A 24,509-nucleotide genomic window follows, 5' to 3' on the forward strand; every position below is an offset into this window, starting at 1 on the left:
AATTTCATTTGTTCGCCAAAGCTGGTCCAATCCAACCATGTCTCCAGCAGATGTTTCCCACGTCGTGAAGCGCGCGAAAACAATTTGAATTAAGCGAAACGTTTCCCCTGGTTGATGTACTGTTGCTTACAAATGCGCGCGAACACTTGTTCCGGGTTCTGTCGTCGCGCAACGCGCGCAGAATTAACTACACCCGGCGAATGCCTATGGCAAAAGGTAACACGTGTTTCTTCGTGGCCGCTTTTGTTCCACCGACGCGACAGTTCCCTTCCTCGTCTTCCGTTCTCCATCGGCGTCTTTCCTCTGCGTCTTTCCTCCACGTCTGTCGCGCCTCTCTTCGCCAACTGCTATTTTTTTTTTAATTCTTTCTTCCTCCCTTTCCTTTCGTTATCATAGTAATTGACAGGATGGCACAGGCACGTAGACGCGCTTAGTCATTATGCTCGTTGCGCGATACCTGCGTTCCTCGCTGTTTTAATTAAACGTTTCAGCAACGCTGATGGCGATGCTCGATAAGGACGCGTGCGGAAACGTTAGAAATGAAAACGATCGTTGTTTCCCGCGGATGAAAGCACCTTGGATATGAAGCTATGCAACGTAATTGCCGGCGAATTGAGATTTTAATTGCCGGTAATTAATAGATTTTACGTTTGCCACATGTTCAGATGTGGAATCACTGCGGCTGTTCTTCTGGAAATCATTGTATTCTGAGATAACGGGAAGAGTGTTTAGAATCGATTTACGTGGATTTATATTGTTTAATTGTAGGATTGTGCGCACTGGTGGACATTGTGTTACTAAATCATTATAACATCTGAAACATCATAAATAACATCATAAATAACATCTGAATTTTGAATAACGTAGATTCAGTTATACATGCGTGGAATTCTTTCTTGGAGAAAAACAAGAATAAAGATTGCGAGAAGTTGTTATATTTATAATAAAAAAATATTGCCCCTGTTTCTTAATATCTTAATCTTAATATTTATAAAAGCAGCTCAACATAAATTATCTTCTCTCACACGAAAACAAACTTATTCGATTATCTGTATAGTTTGATTATCCGAGTAGCGCGTATTATAATTAGCTCGGATAATTAAAGTTCTGCCATATTATCAAACTTGTTATTTTCATCGTTATGCAAGAGAATTTATTGACACTGATAACTTGTAACTCGTAAACTCCTGCTAGTAATACTGGCTCGATTGCACAACGTTTTGATTTTCCCTTTCTGCTCCAGATCATTTTCTACAATATCTCTAATGATTGAAAAAACTTGTGGGATGTCGGAATTTCCATAATTTATTGAGAAATTAGTCATCGTTTCCTTCCGGTAGCGTTATCCACGATTGCCCAGGCGGCCGAATGACCGCGTCTCCTCCGAATTTCAACTCGTCGTTGGGAAATGATGTCATCCTCCGGATCGTCATCGGTTCACCACGAATGAATCACTTCCCTTTGCCTCGTTCTTCTCTATTTAGAGGAGGCATGCAGCGTGGCTGCGGTTCACCTCAGAGCAACTTGGCACACTCTCATAATCGTCGGTCCTTTCTCTAATTGCCAGTCATTAGTATCGTTCTCCAGTTTCTCCGATTGCCAATCTCACGTGATCACTTGAAAAACAATTAAAGAAACTGCTGTAAGAAAGAGATTTCACTTTCTAGTCATTTGAATAGACCAACTCGGAATTATTCAAAATCAAATCACTTTTCGAAACGTGCTATAAAATCATAGCCAACTGATATTCGTGTTAATAAACTTTTACAACTTTTGAATGTACGAAAACTTTGAGTATGAAATATACGTAGCTGATTGAGAATTAATGTAAATGCATACGTCGTTATTTTCCATAAAATAGTGTTTTACGTTTATTATTATTCGGAATTCATTATACCATAAGTCATGGGAACGTAACATGCGTAACAGTGAGTAGAGTTGTAACGTAATTAACTATGAAGTTAAAGTAATAGTTCTATGTGAATATCACATATTTAAGACTAAACATTGACCAGTGAAACACACCTTTATTTAAATCAATATTGTAAGGAAATTTGATTTTAATTTTCTACGTTCTTTTTCCTCCGTTTTGATGGAAGCAACGACTTTAGTTTAGAATAGTACGTTGAACAAAAATGTCACGATAGCGTAAAACGAGATACAAGAGCCGGGAATAAAATACGAACTAAGGAAGAAACTCGAGAACACACACATATGTATATACATAATCTAAAACAGTGGTCGTTATGCATTGCGTATGTCTAATATATTTATGTACGTAAATTACGCTCGTTACACGGTCGTACGTCTCTCTAAATCGTTCCATTATTCATTCATTTTATTAAAATCGCCTTTAAATGTTATGTATATGATCAAGATATTTAAATGATCCGCATATTAACTTGTACAGGATGATCGTTATATTTAACCGTCTTCTCATTTCGAGTTTTACTGCTGAATTTGAATTTGCGCATGTTTTACGTATGATAAAGTATCAGTTATGAAATAAAAAATGCGATAAGAGTTGTATTAATTCTGATAGCATCGTGTACAGATACGAATACCGTTTTTCAAGTATAAGGGTGTTTCAAGGTCAATCTTTTCTCGTTCTGAAAAGCTCACGTCAGAAGAAAGCAAATTACATTTCAGTGACGTCATTTTGAAATCTTCGTATAACGATAAAAAAATCAACTTTAAGGTTACGATAGTAATTCGATTAACAATTCTCTCAAGTTTTCAAATAGACAGAGTGTATTTAACATTGCTCTATCAACATTACAAAAGATAGAACGTGAAGAATGTCGCATCAGGATAAAGATTCTGCAACACAAAGGTGTTTCAAGGTTCCAATTTTTCGCTTTTTAAAGAGGAACGAAGACCGGTGACGTTACCTTGAAATCTTTACAGTGATTCGCTATATTATGTCGTTTGGCTCAGCTTCCTACGAAGATAGGACACAATTTCGTACATTTAAAGAAAATTCATACGAGTTGAGTTCGTATTTAATTAATGGCTCTATGAAATTCTCAAATATATGTACTATATTCGCAATAAGAATAGAATTGTAAAAAGTGGTTCCATACGAAGCTTTTAAGCTGCATACTCCACACGTGAGAAAATCGTATCGCCGAAGAAAAAATGCCGGAAGCATTGGCGTCGTTAAATCGCGTGGCCTCAACTCGGAGTAATTTAACAGCTAAGAGTAAAAGGGGTGGCCAGCGTAGCGTGACCCGACTGCGTGGCTACGGTGAACCGACCTTGTCCCACAATGCACCTTTAAACCCCACCATAGCTGAGACAACTCGGCCTAAGTGTAATTTTACAACCCTGTATCAGACAAGCTTTCTTGTCGCGTTACTTGCAACAGATTGCACTCTGTATGACGCGAATAACGCTTATGGGAAGTAATTATGTTTTTTATTTTTAACCTGTTAATTGGATCGCTTCTTAAGTAGCAACTTTCACTAGTCGGAAATGAGTAATTAATAGACTGCGGATGTCTAGACAAACGGCTTTTTTTCTAACTTTTAATTTTTCTTAATTAGACCATTTTTTAACTAGAAACTACTAAAATTACGAAATCAGTAAATTGTAAAATTAATTAGTAGATTGAGAATATTTATGAAAATTCTTATTTTTCAGAATTTTGTTGAGTTTTCTTACATTCGGGATTGTTGTTTAGATGGAAGTTTGTTTTAGTCCTTGAATATTATTTTTCAAAATCAGGGCTTTTGTTACGAAAGGAGATTATATATATAATTTCTTATATAATGTTATATATAATATTATATATGTTTACATCTTTGTATTTCCACCTCACAACCTTGAAAAGGATTTTGTTTACAGTCTCTACAATGCTGATCTACTTAATGCTACCTATACCTATCCCTATAATTTTACGTGTTCTGCTTGGTCCAATCTCTTATCTTTGCTTTTAAAGAGAAGATTATAAATAGGCAGATACGTAGGTAAATTTATATTTTTATGAACATACCTGAAGAAATTTGAAATTTAAATAGAAATCTCTTCTACTAAATATTATAATTTTTCATCTGTATTCTTTACATCCTTACATATTTAAATTTCCCGTATATAACTGCATAAACATTCTCAATCTATTAATTAATAAACCTAGACCAGTTTCAATTATCAATTTTAATTCTTGCTAATATAGATACAATTTAGTTTACATATACAAATATACAGAAACGAAAGCATGATTAAAATATAAAAATTTGTTATATGAAGAAATCACAAGGTCGAGAAGGTCGGTGATCCAAAGAACGAATTAACTCGTCTGCTCCGAGTTAATAGATTAACCGAAGCATCTCAGCTCGAAACTCAATCGTCGTTCGATCGATCGAGTTCTTTGATACGCGACATTTCAATTCGTTCACAGTGGCACGCTGTCTCTCCTCGTCGATATCTTTACGGGCTCGAGAGGGACACAAGCCCGAAGAAGAAAAAGTGGGAATCTCGTTTCGGCCTTCGTTGGAATTCGAGTAATGCGGTCGAAGTAAGGCTTCGGTTCGGTCTCTGTGCCGACACTGCTAGGCAGGCTACTTCCGAAGCCATTCTCGCGATTCCTGCCAGCGGTTACGGAATCCAATAAGACCAGTCTCGGAAAATTTCTCCCCAACGAGACGTCATTGGAAAAAGGAGACCTTGTGGTTCTCTACTGCAGGACCGGTATACCTGTCCATGCCACGATCGCCTGCAGTTACACGATTCTTTGCATTCGACTGCTCTTATTGCATGTACTTCGCATTAATTATTCCTTAACTTTCTTAGGCGTTATTCATGGGATAAACACTGGTCGAGGATCTATTAATTTTCTATGGTTGACAGGATTCGATTTTTAGAAAGGATATTTTTTGAAGGTTTTATTAGGAAGTAAAGTAGCGGAGGATATGTAATTATTGATTATAAATTCAGAGTGAATTTTCAATTCTTGAATAGTGAAAGACAGTTATCGTTGTTTTCGTTTCTATTTATTTTTCGGCTTCATAGCTGGGAAAAAGCAGTTGGCTTACATATTTCTAATTCTCACTCATTCCCATACTTTATATAGAGGAATAATCATGTTCAAATAGGCACATTCATTCATGCTTTCATTCGAAAGGTACATATCTCATTTTATATCTAATAATAAGCTTAAATATACCTATATATCTTTCTCTTAATTTATATCCACTATCCTATGCTAATCTATACACTCTCACATGTCTACCTTTGACTTAGTTCCGTATACATGTTCTTAGGCTAAAGTCTAACATATAGCAATCGCCTCTGGCTGTCTTCTTTTTCTCTCTTCCTCGGATTCTGCCTTTCCCGCTGTTCTTACATATTTATTAATTCCGCTCGCCATTTTTGTCATTTTTCCCTTATTATAAACCACTGGAAATATTCCATTCGTCCTCACCTGCCCTCAATCTTTCTTTCCACTGAACCTGATAGCCCAAAAAATTTGTATCCTTGTTCAAGATTTCCGTAACGTTTCAGTAAACCATTTTGTCTGTATCTTTACTTCCATTTAGCGCTGTTTCTGCTCCATCGCTTTGTTGAAAACCTGGGATCGTCTATTAGATCACCTTCCGTTTGCTCTATCAGTCCATTTTATCCATTTTCCACTCACCCATAGTGACATTTATAGTCGTCAGTAGAAATAACTCAAAAAATCATCAATTGGAAGTTTAGCATATTAGAAAAACATCACGAAACTTATTATAATTTATTTTATTCGAATTCATAAAAATGGAAATGCAGCAGTTACGCTTACGTAAGAATATTTATATAACTGAATTGAGGCAACATGTGCGTCAGTGATAGTAATTATATCAAGAATTAGAATTTTACTTATCTTGCGAGAACAAGAAAATATTATAAACTAAATCAAGTTGAATTCATGTAAATCTTTTCCACTAGTTGTAAAGAAGCTCCATAAATTCCTATGAATACAAAGAGCAAGACACGGTCGCCATAAAGAGCTACGACAAACACTTTCGACAAAGTAATTAGAGATTCTAAAAACACATTAGAAATTAGCATAAAGACCTTGTCTATTCATATGTTCATCACTGTACATACACATACAGCCCCGTATAAAAGTGTTAGGATAATTATCGTATCTTTGTTCCAAGATTGTAACAAATAATAGACAAACTCTATTGTACTGGTTTGTTTAATTTTTGATATTGTCTAAGATAAGGAAAACATACGTTTTTAATATATCAACAACTTTACTACAAAATAAATAGCTTATACCAAATATCACAGTTTGAGGCGGAATATATATTGAACAAATTAAACAAAAATAAAGAAGAAAAGAAGACGAAGGCAATAAAAAAACTTATGACGTTAGAGGAAAATCATAAGCATCAATAAAAATAGGAATTGTCTAAGTGGGAAAACAACGTACCAAATACATCTCCTGTTTCATTAGATCACTAAATGTCAGGAGTGTCGCAAGCGCGCGCCAATCGGTTGCATCTTGCGGTAGCACAGGCAACGGGGAGTTTTATGCAGATGCGAATACGTAGCGTGGAGCGAATAGCGTGGATCCTCGAGACGACAGGAAATATCCTAGCCATTAACGGTGTACAATGTAGAACACACACAGTGCACAGTTCTGTGAAGCGGACCGACAAAAGGCCCGGTACGCGTATCTATTATATTCATGCGTGGCACAACGACGTGTTACGTAACCTGGCTGGCACAATTACCTGGGGTAGACAACGCTATAGATGCCGTACATGGAAAACGGACTCGTGACACAAATCTTGATTACGCTGGTGTGAGCTGCTCGGCGCGATACGCGGCTCACCTTTTCGCACTTTTGTGTCCAACTAATGAGGCGCCACTTTGAACATTAAACGGAGCGTAAAAGCTAATCCGTGTTTATTGTATTAAAGGGTTATCCTGGTTTAGAATACCACTTTTTAAGATTTTGTTTGTGATTTTATCCAAAGAATCTATAAGATATTTTCTTATCGATGGTTTCTGTGTTTCGGCCTTGTGCCCTATATAACTCACATACATTTGATTAGTTGCATGTGAAAAAATTGTGTTTACTGAAATATTTCTTGAAAAAATTGAATATTCTTCAAACGTGAATAAATATGTGTGCAATAAATGATATAAGAAAGCTTTACGCTTTCTTTCGAAAAAGATTAGAAATAAATATTTTAGTGGCATTCTAAACCAGAATACTCGTTTGATATAATAAATATAAATTAACTTTTATGACCCATTCATTGTTTAAAGTAGTGAACAGTATATTGAAACAAACAGATTTACTTTGAAAAAAGAAAGATATTTTTAATGAAAAAAAGATGTGCAATATCAGAAATGGATTCCGTAAGTGAGTAACAGCGCGCATGTTGTAAGATTTGTTAAGGTAATTAGCCAGAATAGACCGAGTAATTGAAGAAAATAGAAATTTGTGTGTATTCCTTGCTCCAGTTCTTGTTCCTTTTATTTTTTCTTTTACTAAAACTTTCTAATGTTTTTTAATACATTTTTTTATATATCTTTATATCAATTAGAACGCGCTATTATTTATCATCAATATATCATCATTTATATCAATTAGGACACATACATTATCGGTCACACTATAATAACTTATTTTCGCAAGAGTTGTTTTCTACGCTTGTTTCTTACATTTTAACTATTTCAGCCAGATCTTTTCATAGAGTTAGACTTTCACAACGCAGGAAACAGGACGTGGAATTTGAATTTGTAACCGTTGAATGTAGCAGAAAAGTTGAAATCGACCAGGTGAACGAGTTTATTAATATATGTATCTGCCGGATGAATGAATTGAAAACGGGTTGTTGGAAAAATCAAGCTGATGGAAGTCATCGGCGAACCGACTAGCCGTGCGTGATTCATGAAACGATATTCAATATAATTTATTCGCGCGTTCTAACGCAATGACTAATCGGAGCTAGTCACTCGTTAACGCTTGTGTCACAGATACACTTGAACTTTCATTGCATTCTTATGCGGGTTCTCTACACGATGTGTATGCATACCAAAGGAAAATTCAACAAAAAAAAAAAAAGAAAAAAAATAATGTATGACCAATTTGTCACCAGACACAATCATGTCTGATTCCTCTTTACACACAGAAATGACAGAAAAAATAATGAATTATCGTCTTCTCTTCTTATTATCTCTGATATTTCTGCTTTTTATACTTCTCTTCTTCTGTTAAGGAATAATGCAATAGTACAGAGTTATTACTCGTTACTATCTGATTACCATAACATTATGATGTCTGTTGTTATTACTTTTGAAATCTTTTTTTGTTTTGAATAATGTAAGAGTATTACTTTATTTGAAAATACCGTTCGTTGTTATTTGTTTGTGACAGAATTGAGAATTATTATCTTCTTTTATCATTACCTCTGAAAATGTCTGTTTCTCTTTTTCAGTGAATAATTTAGAAGTACAAGTTCATTTGTAAATATTGTTCGTTAGTATCTGTTCGCTATAGAGTTACGTTTTCTGTGGTCGTTGACAAGAGCTTCTCTTGATTACAAGGTGTTTACAAAACGCGATAGCGGACGCGTGATTTATCGAATCGCATTGCACACCTATGTACCGGTGTCCTCTCAGATATAACTCAGCGACAATGATGTACCATTATATATATTTTACATCGAATTTGTGATTCATCCAGGGAAGGAAACAGAAACCGAGTGATCGGATAGTGCAAAAAGTTCTTAGGCTTTTCACTTTTTATGAATTATTTTATACACTTAAGGCGTAATCTGTCTGTCAGTGTCTTAAAGAAGTAACCGATGGATCGAGAGATCTACAGATCTTTCGCTGCAGAATCAATTATGTAAAGCAATCAAGTTTTTCTAATATTTATTTAGTTGTCTAGTATTTTTCTATTTATTCCTCTCTTCTTTGTTTGAATCGTATTATCATCAGTGGTTGAATCTTTTAATATTTTGCAGTTTCACCTCGAGTTAAGCTCGACACGTTCTACGCTGTTCTATTTCTTCCGCTTTTAGGATACGAAACATCATCCTTTGTATTAAACGTAGTATTATTTTGTCATAAAAAGGCGAATCAAAAGAATAAGTAGCTTGTACCTATGTCAATGAAACAAAATTATTATAACGCGCCATAAATAAATTTGTGACTGGAATTCTCTAAAAAGATAATTAAATGGCGAAGTTTATAAAAAGCAAGATTAATTATTTTAATTTCTGCGAGGTATTTACATATACGCACATGATTAAAAGGCGCATGTATTTCGATCTCGGCCTCGATCGACAACCTGTATCGATTCGATCGGACGACCTGTTTTGCAAAACGTTTCTATCCGGCGGATGACTCTCGATATCGGCTTATTAGCCTGCTCCGGTTGATCCTGGGCTCGCCGACGACGTTGATTGCGATTGGAACCGCCGCCACGTTTTTCTTCTCCTTTCTTTGTGCTCTCTTCTCTACTTTCCTTTTCACTTTCCTTTAATTACCAGCCAGAGCCACGCGATTATTCAACAAACTGTGAAAGATTACGCGATTCCTAGCTCCTCTGCTCTTATCGCGTCGTGGCCCTCTGATAAAGCCTCGAATTCCTCGTCATGCGTTTGAAGCAAATTTTCCTCATCGGATCCTGGCATCCTCCAGGAAGGAAGAGGAAGAGAGAGAGAGAGAAATTTTGCTAATTAGCAACGACTATTATTAGAGGTAGTGGCAGGATTGCAGGATCAACTTTATTGTAAGTTTGTATGTGAATGAAAAAGATATAACAGAGAAGGAAAATAGCGTTAAATAGATGTATTATACCTTGAAAAGAGAGAGAGAGAGAGAGAGAGAGAGGTAATTTTATGCATAATTTATTTATCGGCTGAGAAAATTCAATGATTTTATAAGAACTGTAATTAAAAGCTTATTACCTGTTTACGATATTGAATTCCACTGAAACTACAATTCCTTTTCCTGTCTTCTTCTTTACTTTTTTCTTTTTTAAATGAAACAATTTCTAGCTGACAATCGAATTTTCTTAAGCGAAACTTTTGTATTGCAATTGATTTACAACTAGATTTGTGAATACATATCTATTAAACGTTGATTGCATCCTCAATTATTAAAGTTCATTCTTTCTTCCTTCCTCCATTCTCTTTTCCATTTTTCTTCACCACTTTCTTCTTTGTTTCAAACGTATGCGCATCCGATTACGCGTCCATCCCATCGTCTCACCGTTTCCTCCCCTAATTAATACGCCGGCAACGACCTCGTAATTCTATTCCGCTCGATCCACGCGAGCGTCTGTTGTAACGTGCGTTCTGAACGCTATGATAAGAAGCCTTTTATTTCCTCGTCGCAGGCTTAGAAACGAGCAAAAACTCACGATCGCAAGCCGATGTCGAAAGTTTTCGTTGCGAAACGCGGGAAACTTTGCATCCGATTAATTATACTTGGTATAGTACGTTTCTGGTTCGCATCATTTTCGTTCCGTTGAATTACGATGCTCTCATTGCGATGCACCCTGGTGAAATAGCTTTGATTTTGATCAACATTAATTGGCGCGTTACGTGTTGTATCATCGAATATATCCGTAAGATTAATAATCTAATAAAATGTCAAAAAATTCAGAATGGATGATTTAGAAGATAATTATTTCCTTATCCTCGATAGTTTCAACTTTTTATTAAAAATAAGATGGAATTAAGATGTAAAAATGTTAGTTTATTCAGAAAGTTGATAAGGAGATTTGGGAAAAGTTTGATGGTAATTTAATTTTATAGAAATAGAATGCTACTAAATTGTATTTCTATCGTTTCACACGGCAAGCTTTAAAAAAATTCACTTAGTAAATTGAAAGACACAACATTGTCCATCTTCTTCTATATTTTTATAAGTGTTTCACCGTCACTGTCTGTTCAGAGTATGTTTCATACTCTTCTCCCTGCGGTACGATTATCAACTGTGCTTCACAAAGGATGTAAGCGATAACCAACGGCGTCATCGACCGCTTGTCGTGCACTCGAAACTCTTATTCACTGTGATTTCCATAATTTCTCCATGAGGAACGCGCATCAGCCAAGATGATTCACTTGTCCTTATTTTAATCCTCTTCGTTTTAAACATGCGACAACTGTAACATTTTCAAGTTCTTCCAAGCTACTCTGCGTGTTAAAAAAATGTTATTCTACATTTCCGACTTCGTCCCTTTTTTTTACATGGAATCACCCCCTTCTTTGCACGTTCCTTTCTTTCAAACCTCGCATTATAATTCATACTATTGTATTATTGTATTCCTTGCTGGAAAAGAAATTTTCCTCAAAACGGTTCAAATAGTAATCCATTCAAATCAACGTGGCCCTCTAGAAGCCAATATTAATTCAAAACACAATTCAATGATTCGAGCAAACTTGCAAATTCGAGTGACATCGTTTCTCAACTAGCGTGGAACAAGTATCAGGAACGTTTCACCATGAACTGGCTGCGATTATCGATGCTTAATTAAGTGTTGCTAGATCGACACACGCCACTGCTCTACTCCTGGCAATCGAGTTTTCCATATAGTCCGGACTGTTACTTGTATGCATTTCAGACACATACCAAAGGCGAAGGCCACCACGATGGCGGACACGTTGGAACTGAAGCGTATCGCGGAGAACACGAAGATTCAGAGTAACGTGAAGTATCACGCCGAATTCGAGAAGGCAAAAGGCAAGTTCACCCAGGTGGCAGATGATCCGGAAACCCTGAGAATCAAGCAGAACAGCAAGATCATCTCGAACGTGGCTTATCACGGTGAGCTTCAGAAGAAGGCCATCATGGAGCAGAAGAGGACGATGACCGGAGAAAATGGCGAACAGATCGGTGAGTTGAGACTTGTCCTCTGGTTTACCTGTGCTCTTTATTCACATATTGCTTAGATCGTTTTAGTATTTGTATCCGCGATTTGGTAATCGGTGAATCAAAGCTTTCTATAGCTAACAAATATTAATGTTCGTAATACTCGTGAGATTATTCCATCTTTTCGTTACTTGTTTTGATAATTGTGATACGCATGGAATCTGAAGGTTTAAGATTTAATTATAGATAACTTTAAATTACTTCTACAAGTTTAAGTAGATTTTAACTCGTTAAGGACTGAACAATGGAGTAATGAATAAAAGATGTGTAAATGCAATACATATATAGGAATCAGGCACATAAAGCAGGTTTTATGACTTAAAGAAAAGTAGTGTACCATACTATTATAAATACATTAATTTCCATGCATAAATAACGATATAAAGTATCTTCTTATATATTGTTTTATTAAAGTATCAAGCATATATATATATATATATTATAGAATAACATTTACTTTATATAAGCGTATTGCGTAAATAACATACATAAAAGAGCTTTCATAATTCAAAGAGAAAATAGTTTATCATAGCGTTATAATTACATAACATTTTGCAAACTTCATAAAACAGTATCTACGTGGAAAAGGAAATAACTATTCAGGAAAGTATGAAATAAATTCTTGAAAGTTCCTTTCATAATGTTAACATGAAAAAGACGGGATTTAATAATACAAATTGACTAACAGAAAGAAACTACAACATAAATATTGCATTAATACACAACGATTCTCCTTAATGAGTTAACGTACCCCTGATCAAACTATCCTCAATGTATTAACACTTAAAAGAAGCGAAGAGTCCTACTAATCTATGAACTTATGCACTGTCACCAACTAATATTCGCTTGTATGTTAATTGTCTCTTAGTCAACGCTATCTTTCCCATTGTCCTGTATACGTTCGATCGATAGATATCAGGGCTAGGTATTCGACGAACGCGTACATCAAATCTATTTAAAACTCTGAAAAGTCTAGAGCTGCTTCTGAAACTTGCCAATTGAGTTAGAATATTTGAGAATACGTATCTTGGAGAGAATCGCTTAAGTTGTCGTTTGAATGGTTGTCGGAAAAGCATATCGGCAGCTTGTGTATTGTTGACTTTAGAGTACGTAGAGTACACGGACGGTTCGATCGCGCCTACATCGGGCGTGAACGCGAATCCACCGGCCGCTAGAACTGCGAGCTCGCAGGTGCAAAGGACACCAGGTAGGATCGCCGATTACGATCCTCTTAGCGAGGTGAGACCGAGCCCCTATTCCGCCAGGCAAGCTGGGGCAACCACTGTGATTTATACGAGCGACAAGGGACCAGGTGAGTTCTCGTCCATTTTACAGAGTAGGTTTCTTCCTAACTTCTCTAAGAAAAGATTAGCTCTAGAACCAAGTTTTACATCTTCTTTCCTTACTCTTTGCTTATTTTGTTACTTTTATAATAATCTATCTAGTTAGGAAGCTACGTACAGAGTGGTTCATTTTCAATTTATGTAAATATATAATATAATACATAATCGTTCGACAGATTTTTTTAGTTTAGTCGTCAATCTTAATAGGTTCAAGCTATAGTATCGGATATTGAATAATAATGCGATATTTTATCACTTTCTAATGGTAATCCAATGGAAAATTTGTAAGTTAACGCATTGTTGACCGGTCATGAGTTAACTCGTGTTTTCATGGCCAAACTTCGACTGCTCAGTGTGCTGTTGCAACAGTGCAAATGTTGGTCAGCATACCTCAAGCTGTGTCTCTCGCTTATAAGACTCGTCAAGTTGCGCCCTTTGTTGTAAAAAAATGTCAACGATGACGGAACGTAGTTTGATTGTGAATCAAATTCTGGTGACTTGGAAAATGATACTGTATCAGAAGATAGTGAATTTGATATTAGACCAGCAAAATATCATTAAACCTACGTGCATATTACAATACAATAAGCGCATGAAAGGGGTAGATCGTGGAGATCAGTTTTTGGCGAACAGCAGTATTTTACGAAAAACTTTAAAGTGGTCGAAAAAATTAGCATTTTTTCTGATAAACTACACCTTGTTCAATGCATATAAAACGTACTGTACCTATCTGCCAAAAAATAAAACAAGATACAAAAAATTTCTACTGGAAGTAGCTAGAGAATGGATAACTGTGGATTCCAAAGAATGCAGCATTGCACCTGATGCTTCTCGAATTTTTAAAACAGCTCCTTATAATGATGCATCCTTCAGGCTTTTCGGACAACTGAGAAACCACGTCTTAGAAAAAATAGTCACTGGCAGAAAAACAAATTCGACTAGAGCGTGTAGAGTATGCTCTTCAAAAGAAAAACGCAGCAAAGATAGATATATTTGCAAAGGCTGTTGCGTACCATTACACGTAGGTGATTGTTACACTGTTTATCGTAGGAGAAAGAAATATTAAAAGTTGAATAATAAATAAAATTTATTAAAGTTTATTTATATTTCTTTACTTGCACATGCAATTACGAAATAATAGCCGGTGACATAAGATAAATTCTCAGTAAAATTGCCGGTCAACAATGTGCTGAGAGATCAACTTTCTATAAATGGAATTTTGCTTGCTTACGATAAGACAAATTCTAATTGATTATAGCTTCTCATCAAATACGATCTAAAAATTGTGTAGACTGATAATTCTCATAAATAAAATGTTTCGTTTCAATGCAATGATAATGGTATAACGATACATATGAATACAGTATACATAATAGTAATACAAATACATAAATGCAGTAAAAAAAATGTTATAGAAAATTTAAGATAGCGACGAATACAAAACCATAGTAACGTTTTATACGGAATCCAAACTATCGAAATGACGGTTTACAATATACAAAGATGTATCCTTTGCTATAACATCTACAATAGAAAAATACAAAGCTTATAGATAAGGTGGCTCGTGACCAGGGTTACCAGACAATTCCCTTAATACCTTAATCATACTCCCACTGCCACTATCACTGTCGATAGCAATATAGCCTTATTTGTGTATGTGACTTTTTGGCCAATATACGAGATTATCTTTATGACTGTATCAAGAGTAGCAGTGGGAGTAGGAATAACCTCTCTTCACTTAAGGGGTCCCTGTTCGTGACATAACTTGTAGCAGTGGGGACAGTAATCTTGAACAGTTAAATGATTTCATCCAAACTATGTTGGTGAGAAACTCGTAAGTTACAATTAGCCTAAAAATGAAGAAAGAGCGGCAAGAGATAGGAGATAAAAATAAATGATAGTGGTAAATGGAACACCCTGTACACTATCTGCTCTATTTCCCTCTGCTATTCTGACAGTGAACCGATACTTCAATACAATTGGAACATATCCTCGTTGCCTTGTTTCCTATACAGTCAACCATATGGGTTGGTCATTGGTTATAGTTAGCAACCGGTAATAGTTAGTTTCAATAGATCAACTTCTAATTGGATTAGCTTGAACGATAGGTAGGTAGATACAATTCGGTCACTCCTATTGTATCGTTGGCCATTATCTCCAGAACGCGACGTCACGGTGAATTTATATCGTTCCTCCATAGGACGTGAACGTTCTTGAACGTGCAACCTCTGTCTGTTTATCAGATTTTCGTACAAAATATTAGATCGTTTTATAAGCTCTGTTGTTTTTTTCGTTTTTTTAAAAAGGCACTGTCGCTTATCTGTCAGAGCTCTGCTGCTTCTTAATTGTCTGTTTTTTAGATTAGCATCTAAGCTTTGGTAAGTGGAAATTCGAAGAAGATCGATACAGTGGTGAAAGAACGACAATTGAAAGATCAAACGATAAACGCTTATGTCACTGTATGATTTATAAGACTCGTAAAATTTTGTAAAGAAATTAGTAAAAAGTTAGCTCTAAAAAAGTTTCATATAAAAAAAGATATCAGTAGCAAGTAAAATATTAATCGGCATTACATGTAGGAACATGCCAGGTATATTTTTTTAGCTTCCCAGAAGGAAATTTTTTACAAGAAATTTTGACCAAATTCTGAATCACAGAAATTGTATAAACTAGTAGAAAGAATTTAATTTTTATATGAGAGGGTAATAAAAAACGAGAGAGAATACATTTACGATCGAACTCATGATGCTTTCCTGTAATTCCATATTACATTTCTAATAATAATAATAAAAAAAAAAAAATACGATGAAACTTATAAAACGATTTAATATAATAATTGATAAAGATGTTTTGTAGTTAACGGTGGCTGGTCACAAACTATTTCTGTTTTCTGTGTGGTATATTTATTTTCCATTTCGTTGTTGTTGCCAATTCGTCGACTGCATCGATTCACTCGTAACTGCTTTCCAATTCTTATGCACCATACTGTATCTATTTTATATGTTTTACGTGATCTAAACTTTCATTAAACACGAAACGCTAACACGTGGTGTTTTTGAGGAAGTTGCGTCTGAAATCGATATTTGGTGTTTGAGACGAATCTTTTTCGGGAAATCACTTTTTCTGATAAATTTCACTCGCCGTCTTCCATTTTACTTAGTAAATTTAACGAATTCTTTCAGTGACGAATCCACCAGCTAGAAAGATTGGTTCGGTGGCTGATATAGACCCTGTAAACGAGTACTACGGATCGTTGACACCAGCAACGAATAACAATCACGTCCCACAGCATATGCCGTCTCCACCACCAGCTACCAATGTTGGGGTGAGTTATTTTAATTTTTTAAATTGCTATTTTCAATAGTATATAGCCCATAGGGGTGGAAGAAGAAGGTTTAAGTATCTTTCTATTAGATGCAAACTTTGATATTGGGTGTTACAAAAGTAATTTAAGGATTTTCTGAAAATATTCTGAATCAATGCTATTTTTTAACTTTTTAATGGTTATACATTTTTCTATTTAACACACTCCCTGCCAGAAAGATGTGGCTTTATTTTAAGAAATAAATTGTTTAAAAAATAAATTCTTCTAGCTCATCTTTTTTTAGCTTCTAAAGTATTTATAACTATAGCCAATATTATGTTTCTGTAAACACTATATTTTTTTTTCTAAAATTTATATGTATATTTATGTATAAAAATTTGTTTCTTCTCTCGAATTGTATATTTTTTTCATATATTTTTGATTTTGATTCAAGTTTCATACTTTAGTCCTGGTTCTAATATGAATCTAGTCAATTATGCAATCCATCGATTGTATTATGTGTTCAACAATTAGAAACTGGTTAATTTATTTATTTCTCTAATCATATTCCCTTTTCTTCTTATTTCGCCAATTGAAATATATTTTTAAAATAATTTTCTTTTTCATTAGAGAGTGTATAGAGCGATGTACGACTACCAAGCGCAAGATTTGGACGAGGTGAGCTTCTGCGACGGCGATCTGATCGTTAACTGTACAGCGATTGACGAGGGTTGGATGACCGGCCTGGTACAGCGCACCGGACGACACGGCATGTTGCCTGCGAATTACGTCGAACCAGTGCAAATTTAAAAAGTATCATTCGCGTTTAAAGTCAGCAAACTAGAGGGTAATTCCACTTTGGGACCAAATTCTGCTCGATTCTATTACGAAGAGCGCCGATAACTGTCATGTGCTTAAACATTTTTCTACGAGAGTATCGACCCAATTTTTATACGACCTTTTTCATGGTGACGCAGATTTATCCTGTCGATCAACAATTTTATACAATATTTTTCGAAACCATTCCGTTGCTTCGAGGATTCCACGGTATTGATGATGAAATGAATAACGATCTAATAATTGAGCGGTGACAAAGCCTGGAAGATTTAAATTCTTCACTTTTTTTTTTATATAAATTTTATATTCTATTTGGAGAAATTTTATCTGCTTTATTCGTAAAATATTCTTTTCTATTATTTTTTGCTCGTATACTTATGATAAGGCGTTTTTGTTTTACAATACGCGAACATTTTGCATTTGTACACAAGATTAGAACGATTACTTTTATATTCAACAATTTTATTCAACAATATTCTTCCGACCTTTGTCCACCTTTAAGCGTAGTTCTCACTTTTTCGTAAATCGTTGACGAGAATGATGTGCAAATTACAATGGATATTTATATGAAAATACGAAAACGGTATTGCAATATATTACCAGAAGATTTAGGCTTCACCACCGTACCACACGCATTGTTTATTGCGATGCAAACAGAATGAACGATGTGCCTTATATACGTAGACCTCCAATTAGGTCAATTTTTTCCTGCGAGCTTTTGCGCAGCGACTTAAAGGAAACGATGAAAGAAAAAGAAAAATTATGTAAGTTAAGGTTCCGTATTGAGTTACATATCATCGGAGCACATAAGAGGGAACTTTGTAGGAAACAAAAGTGAATCTAGTTAGGATTATAAACGAAGAAGAAATTTTGTAGTGTAATTGTTGATAGGAAAGTTTCGTTACACTTGCCTTGCTCGATCCGATGCGTTTCGAAAGAAAGCAACGATCGTTAGAAATCTTTATTACCGTTTCACTTTGTCCAATTAACGACATTAACCGACATTTACCTAGAATAGCTGTTAAGTTGTATCACGCGAGATTCGCCTGCATTAAACAAAGAAATGCTTACTTTTCGGCTTTCGATGATCCTTTTAGTCACTGTATCCGCGATACTCGACTGATTAAATAGCGAAAATATCAATCGATAACAAGCGATAATTAGAAGATCAATATCGATTTCTACTAACGTTCTTGTGTTACAGCGTTTTAAAATTTCAAACGTTTTATTAAGCGAATGATTCAGGAAACGTACGTTTTTCAAATTGTACGCGATGTAACAAAGTATTACCTATAGTTAGTATGTACCGTTAGTTATAAGTCGTACTAAATTTATATTTGTATTTGTGTATTTGTATTGAACGAAATTTGAAATTGTAACAATTTAAGAAATCGTTGCAAAAGAATTTTTAATCTTATTAAGCCGGTGTATCCGGCGTATTGCACGTGCAGTTGAACGAAATACATTTCTTGAACTTGCTATTATTTTATTCTACTTAACCGATTAACACAAATATAACGTACGAAACAGTACTAAAAGGATTAGATCGCTTTCTGCGAATACATTTCTCGTGGCAAAAAGCGGGTTTATCGGCAATAGAGGATTGTTCTCCGCGATGGTCACGATTTTTCTAGATAGCTTTATATCTTCTTAACGTTCGATTAATGTACAGATAAATATAGCGAGGAAATTTCAAGTATAACGGGAACATCGTGCCACCATTTCGGAGACTAACCGCGCCCCATATTGCCGTTTCTCTTCTAATTTTCGTCCCTTAATCCTTGATCATCGTCTTTTGAAATTTTTTCTTCCCTCTGCTGGAAAAAAAATGAAAAGAAATCTGGTTCCTGGGACACAAGCCGTATCTATTACATTGCATTTACCTGAGTAGGAGAATAGAAGATTATAAGCTATATTATTACGTAAAAGAAATAAATAGTAATGTTGTTGCGTGCAAACGCGCGCGTACGTCGCGTTTCCGGCGTGCGCGACGTCGTTCGACTTCGTGATAAACCGCGAGGAGATATATTCATATTTTTGGAAACATGTTAGCATTATTATTAATATTATTATTATTATTATTATTATAAATATATTATAATTATTTCCCCCTTTTGTAATTATTAAAACACCAATAAGTCGAAGAATCTACAATTTATAATTGAGAAAGCATACAGAAATATATGTTAGCGTTGTTTAAAACAGATAATATTATATTATGATACGAGATCATAAACAATGAACATGTTATGTAAATCATCGCCTACGATTTATTGTTCTATCCTTTCTTTCTTCAGATCTCGCGCATAGATTTGTTTATTTTATCACAGTAGCGGAGAATGAGAAAGAGATTCTTTATTACATTTTACATACCATATCTTATACTTATACTTTTTTGTTACAATTTAAAATGTAAACGCTACAGATCTTTGTTTTCTGTCTCTTGACTATGTTAAATATTATTCAGATTGAAGTTTTTTATTTTTATAGATTTTGTAAGGATAGAATATTTGATGTTTTATATCGTCTGGCGTCATCAGTAGCTTTGATCTGAGTATTTCTTTCAAAACAATATTATGATAAAGTTTATGAAAACAGAGCAGTGCGGTTGTTGAAAATAAAACGAAATCCTCTTGCAAAACAAAAAACTTGCAATTGCTGCAAATCAAAGATAAATAAGATAACGCTGCGTTCAAGTATAAAAAATGCACATTTATTGAAAGTGATATAAGTACAGTAAAGGGTTAACTGTTTCGTAGGACCGATATCGCAGTGGTAAGTGCACGTTCTCAGTTGGGCCCATTTTAAAACAGATTTGGGTATATTTCTACCGAATGGCTGAACACGTGGAAAAATTGAGCATAAAAGCGATTAAAATGCATTTACACGTAGAAATGTACCGACGTATGATTTATATTTATGGAATGATTGGAAAGATTCGTCTTAATAATGCCCAACTCTGTTATAAAGCATTTCGCAATTAGATTCCAGCAATATCTCATTTTTCTTTTTTTAATCACCGAGAAACTGAAAAAGTTCAATCTTTAAAAATGTTAAACATACCAAGAGCGTTTCTTAATCTTATCAATTCGTTATCACTTTCTTTACTTTCTTATTCTTTACCTTTTAATTACCAAGAATTCTCCTTTAACGTTAATACTAATTGAAAATTAATATTCATATTTAATTTATATTTTATAGTAATCTGTTGACATAAACGTGTCATGTGGACGTTAATAAAAAGAATCTTGGAGTAATTAAAAGGTAGACAAATCGTCTTAATTCGTTAACATAAAACAGTACAATCTTTCCTTGCAAAATTCATTTTTGTCTAAGCGAAACATCCAACGTAAAATCTGCTTGTGTCAACCGAAACGCGTGGCAGTCTCGTAAAGTTACGAGTTACGAAAGCAAAGAAGCAGGCGCTAAAGATCGCGAAATATAATGAAGTTTAACTTTAAATTGACGTTAGAGTCTGTCCAAAATCTATGGAATATTCAAGACCATTTATTTCCTATTTTAAAATACGTTTCCTCCGCTTAAATTCTTTACAAACGCATTTCACATTATTAGGAAACAAGATTCACTGAGTAATTTAATTAGAAACTTGCCCCATTCTTCCTGGAAAATAATAGGAGAGGGATACCAAGTAAACTGATTGCGAGTGTAGTGGGGATTGCTCTAGATACAAATGGCCTTGAGAGGCCAACCGATGTCAGACAGACTATATCGATCGATAGACCGCACTGCCTAGCCACATCGATACGAAAGAACGCAACACACGAAGCAAAGAGTTTGTTCTCTTTTTTTACTTTTAATATACACTGCTAGTCACAAGTATTAAGACACGCCATGATATTTAAATTTCTGACAGATTCAATGCTTTTTACTGTGTATCTATTTTCAAATTATTTTATTATACATGTAAATATGATTGCAGCCTGAATCTTCGTACAAATTCATATCGATATGAACGTAATGGAAAAAGTCGACCTAAGTAGATACTTTTTTGCATTTTTAAATTTAACATAAATGTTAAAAAATCCGTGGTCTACTTGTGATATTAAATAAGACAAGCTTTATCAAGCTGAAATTTATCATTAAGAATTTTCCAATAGATATATCAAATAAATGTAATATCTTAAGGGGGGGGGGTTAAGGTTTATTCGTACAAAAATAAGGCATGTTTTTGTGAATTATTTGTGACGACACGGTTAAAATCTCTTTATTAAAACCAATAGTACATTAAAGTATGACATTCGAAGAATATTGTATAAAATTTTCACGGAGAAATATTAAAAAACACGGCAATGGCAGCAATTATTCGGACGTGTCTCGGAAAAAAGGTAGAATTCCGGTGCCCCTGATAACTTGGTGCTGGATCATCTGAAACCAAAAAAATCAAAGTTCATTCGTTAAGTAACAATTTTCCCCGGGTAACGCTGAGAGGTTTTTTCGAAATTTCAATTTTTCACTTTTTTGGAACACTTCGAAGGGAACATTAGCCGATTTTGCGAAAATTTGCAGTTAATTTTCCCTTCGAAATGTTCCAAAAAAGTGAAAAATTGAAATTTCGAAAAACCCTTCCAGCGTTACCTGGGGAAAACTGTTACCTAACGAATGAACTTTGATTTTTTGGTTTCAGATGATCCAGCACCAAGTTACGAGCAATTCTACTTTTTTCCGAGACACGTCCGAATAATTGCTGCCATTGCCGTATTTTTTAATATTTCTCCGTGAAAATTTTATACAATATTCTTCGAATGTCATACTTTAATGTACTATTGGTTTTAATAAAGAGATTTTAACCGTGTCGTCACAAATAATTCACAAAAACGTGCCTTATTTTTGTACGAATTAACCTTAGCCTCCCCTTAATACTTACAACCAGCAACGTATATTCGAATACAATTCATAAGATCGCGAAAATAATTTGTCGAACGTTCCTATTCATGTTCTATATACTCGATGTGGCTGTTTCCGACTATTCGTTCAACTTCAAACAATCATTTTTCACACCTTTTGTTCCTAATCGTTTTTAACGATTTGGCTATATCATACGTACACACTGGACGACGACAAATATTTCCTTTAAAAATCCGCCAATCATTTTTTCCGCTCTACTAACTCTCCACTTTATTTTCTTTCTCCAATTTTTTCCTTTCTTTCATTTGTCGAGTATCGAACGTTGCTTATCTCTTTACGCAGTATCTCGATTGTACACGAAAGTTACCGCCATCCCTTGGCACGAAGTGAAGCCGCTTCTCAATTCACGACAAACTTAATGTTGAGTACGCGAGACGAATAACTATCAATCTGGCTGCACAAGCTGAACTCCGCGATTAAATGCGTTGCTGATGGATACGGGACCGTCTACGTGGGTGTGGGTGGTTAGGATTCGCGATTAAGGATGAGCTGGATGAAAGAACGCCTACACAGCTATAGAGCACCGATATTGATAATTGTCGTTAATAATTACTTAAATGCATAAAGTTGGAAATGAAAGGAATGTCTGAAAAAATGTATCGATTGACCGATTAGTCAATCGTTTTTAGTATCAATGATATGATGAAGTATAGAAGCTAGAAACTAACGGAAGAACGGAATTGATAATATAAAATACGTGTAAAATAAATAGAATAGAAATAGCAAAGAGGCAGGGAAGAAATTCGGTCTAAGTGTACGACCGTTTAAATCTAAATTTTGGTTATCGTTAATAAACGAAACGATAAATGAATGATAAATCATATAAAGTTAAATAAAAATAATATCTTTTTTTTCACGTACTAAAGACCTACAAAAAAAAAGCGAACAAAACATACCCCTCGATCATCGTGAATTAACAGATTCATTCTCCTACGAATGATATTCCGAGTGTTTCCTTCGTTTATGTTACTTTAGATAGAGATTCTAATGCTGCGTTTTTAATCACGAATGAGCGTCACACTGAAACCTGTTATATAATTTTCAAACTGCCGCCCATTTCTGTATCAAATACTTTAAATATAAAATCATCCTTATTCTTTCTATCAGATTCTGTAAATGAAAATAGCTGCTGTTAGAAAATCAAATTGACAAACAAGTCCGCTTAACTTCTATTCTGAACGCGCTTCGTTGAAACTATTTCAAACTCTCATCTTCTTCACCGCAGCAAACAAATGCTGGAAAATAAGGTAACTATCGGAAAGCCACTAGACGAATGAGTATCCTCGACTTGTTTCCCCATCATCCATCCAAAATCACCCTAAATTTTGATCATTCTCTGTTTCTTTTATTTTCCTATTTCGAAAACCAAACCTTGCAAAATAAGATAGCTGTTACAGAAAATCAAATCGACGAATAACTATGTTCAACTTGTACTTCCAACATCCTTCGTTGGAATTACTTTAATCTTTTCTTTTAGACCTGCTTTTCCTCAGGCAAAGTCTAAACAATAAAATAACCATAGGAAAAACCAATAAACACAATCTAACCGACTGTTTCCATAATCCATCGAGCGTCTTGGGCTGTGTAGGGTCTGCAGAAGACGCCTGGCGTTGCGTCCTCTTCGTCCTGATCAACGATCAAGGTTTCTCTGGGCGTCGTGCATCGAAGGATCCGCGTGCTGGCAGTGTTTCTTTAAACGTAGCGTGACCTTTTTCATATTTTCTTTCCCTTTCTCATTTTAAAACGATACATGTATTCAGAGAAGTGTATATGCGCGCGTGTATGTGTACACATGAAGTATACACGTTTCGTGAGAGAATTAGCCCGCCTGCTAATATCCGGCCAGGTCGGCGAACGTCTGATCCATTTCGTCGGCGATCGCTTTGTACTTACAGCGCTCGTTTACCACCACGTCTGCAATGCAAAAGGGAGGGTTACGTGGCACTAGTCGAATGTTAGATCCTGTGTTAGTTTTTCGCTACCTTACACCGTCACTACGCTGCGGATTTTTATGTATTTAGCTTAATTTATTGCACTTGCTTATTTTGTGATTTTAATACAATTTCTTCTTATGATGCAGTGCATTCTTTTCTTTATTTTATTTGTTACACCAAACGCAAAAATATAGAAAAGTTCCAAAGTAAACTTTTCATCATAATATTTAGAAGATGAAACAAATTGCTCTACCAATATTCGCTAGTATGTTCAAAGTG

The 24,509-nt window shown here is 35.0% G+C and overlaps 2 protein-coding genes across 5 annotated transcripts in view; one reads left to right on the forward strand and one right to left on the reverse strand.

Moving 5' to 3' along the window:
- Nucleotides 1-19,626, forward strand: part of LOC126919435 (LIM and SH3 domain protein Lasp) — a 38,273-nt gene extending 18,647 nt beyond the window's left edge. Inside the window, exons 3-6 of one of the 2 annotated variants that reach the window (XM_050728747.1) lie at nt 11,579-11,850; nt 12,992-13,198; nt 16,412-16,554; nt 17,164-19,626. In XM_050728747.1, the coding sequence (XP_050584704.1) occupies nt 11,579-11,850; nt 12,992-13,198; nt 16,412-16,554; nt 17,164-17,343 (802 nt within the window). In that variant the 3' untranslated portion in view covers nt 17,344-19,626. The remainder of the gene's footprint in view (nt 1-11,578; nt 11,851-12,991; nt 13,199-16,411; nt 16,555-17,163) is intronic. The other variant, XM_050728748.1, reaches the window with a different exon arrangement.
- A 435-nt stretch (nt 19,627-20,061) lies between these two features.
- Nucleotides 20,062-24,509, reverse strand: part of LOC126919407 (tropomyosin Per a 7.0102) — a 40,842-nt gene continuing 36,394 nt past the window's right edge. For all 3 annotated transcript variants that reach the window (XM_050728650.1, XM_050728636.1, XM_050728634.1), the window contains one exon: nt 20,062-24,210. In XM_050728650.1, the coding sequence (XP_050584607.1) occupies nt 24,128-24,210 (83 nt within the window). In that variant the 3' untranslated portion in view covers nt 20,062-24,127. The remainder of the gene's footprint in view (nt 24,211-24,509) is intronic.

This window comes from Bombus affinis, chromosome 8 (assembly GCF_024516045.1).
Source record: "Bombus affinis isolate iyBomAffi1 chromosome 8, iyBomAffi1.2, whole genome shotgun sequence".
NCBI classification, from domain to species: Eukaryota; Metazoa; Arthropoda; class Insecta; order Hymenoptera; family Apidae; genus Bombus; species Bombus affinis.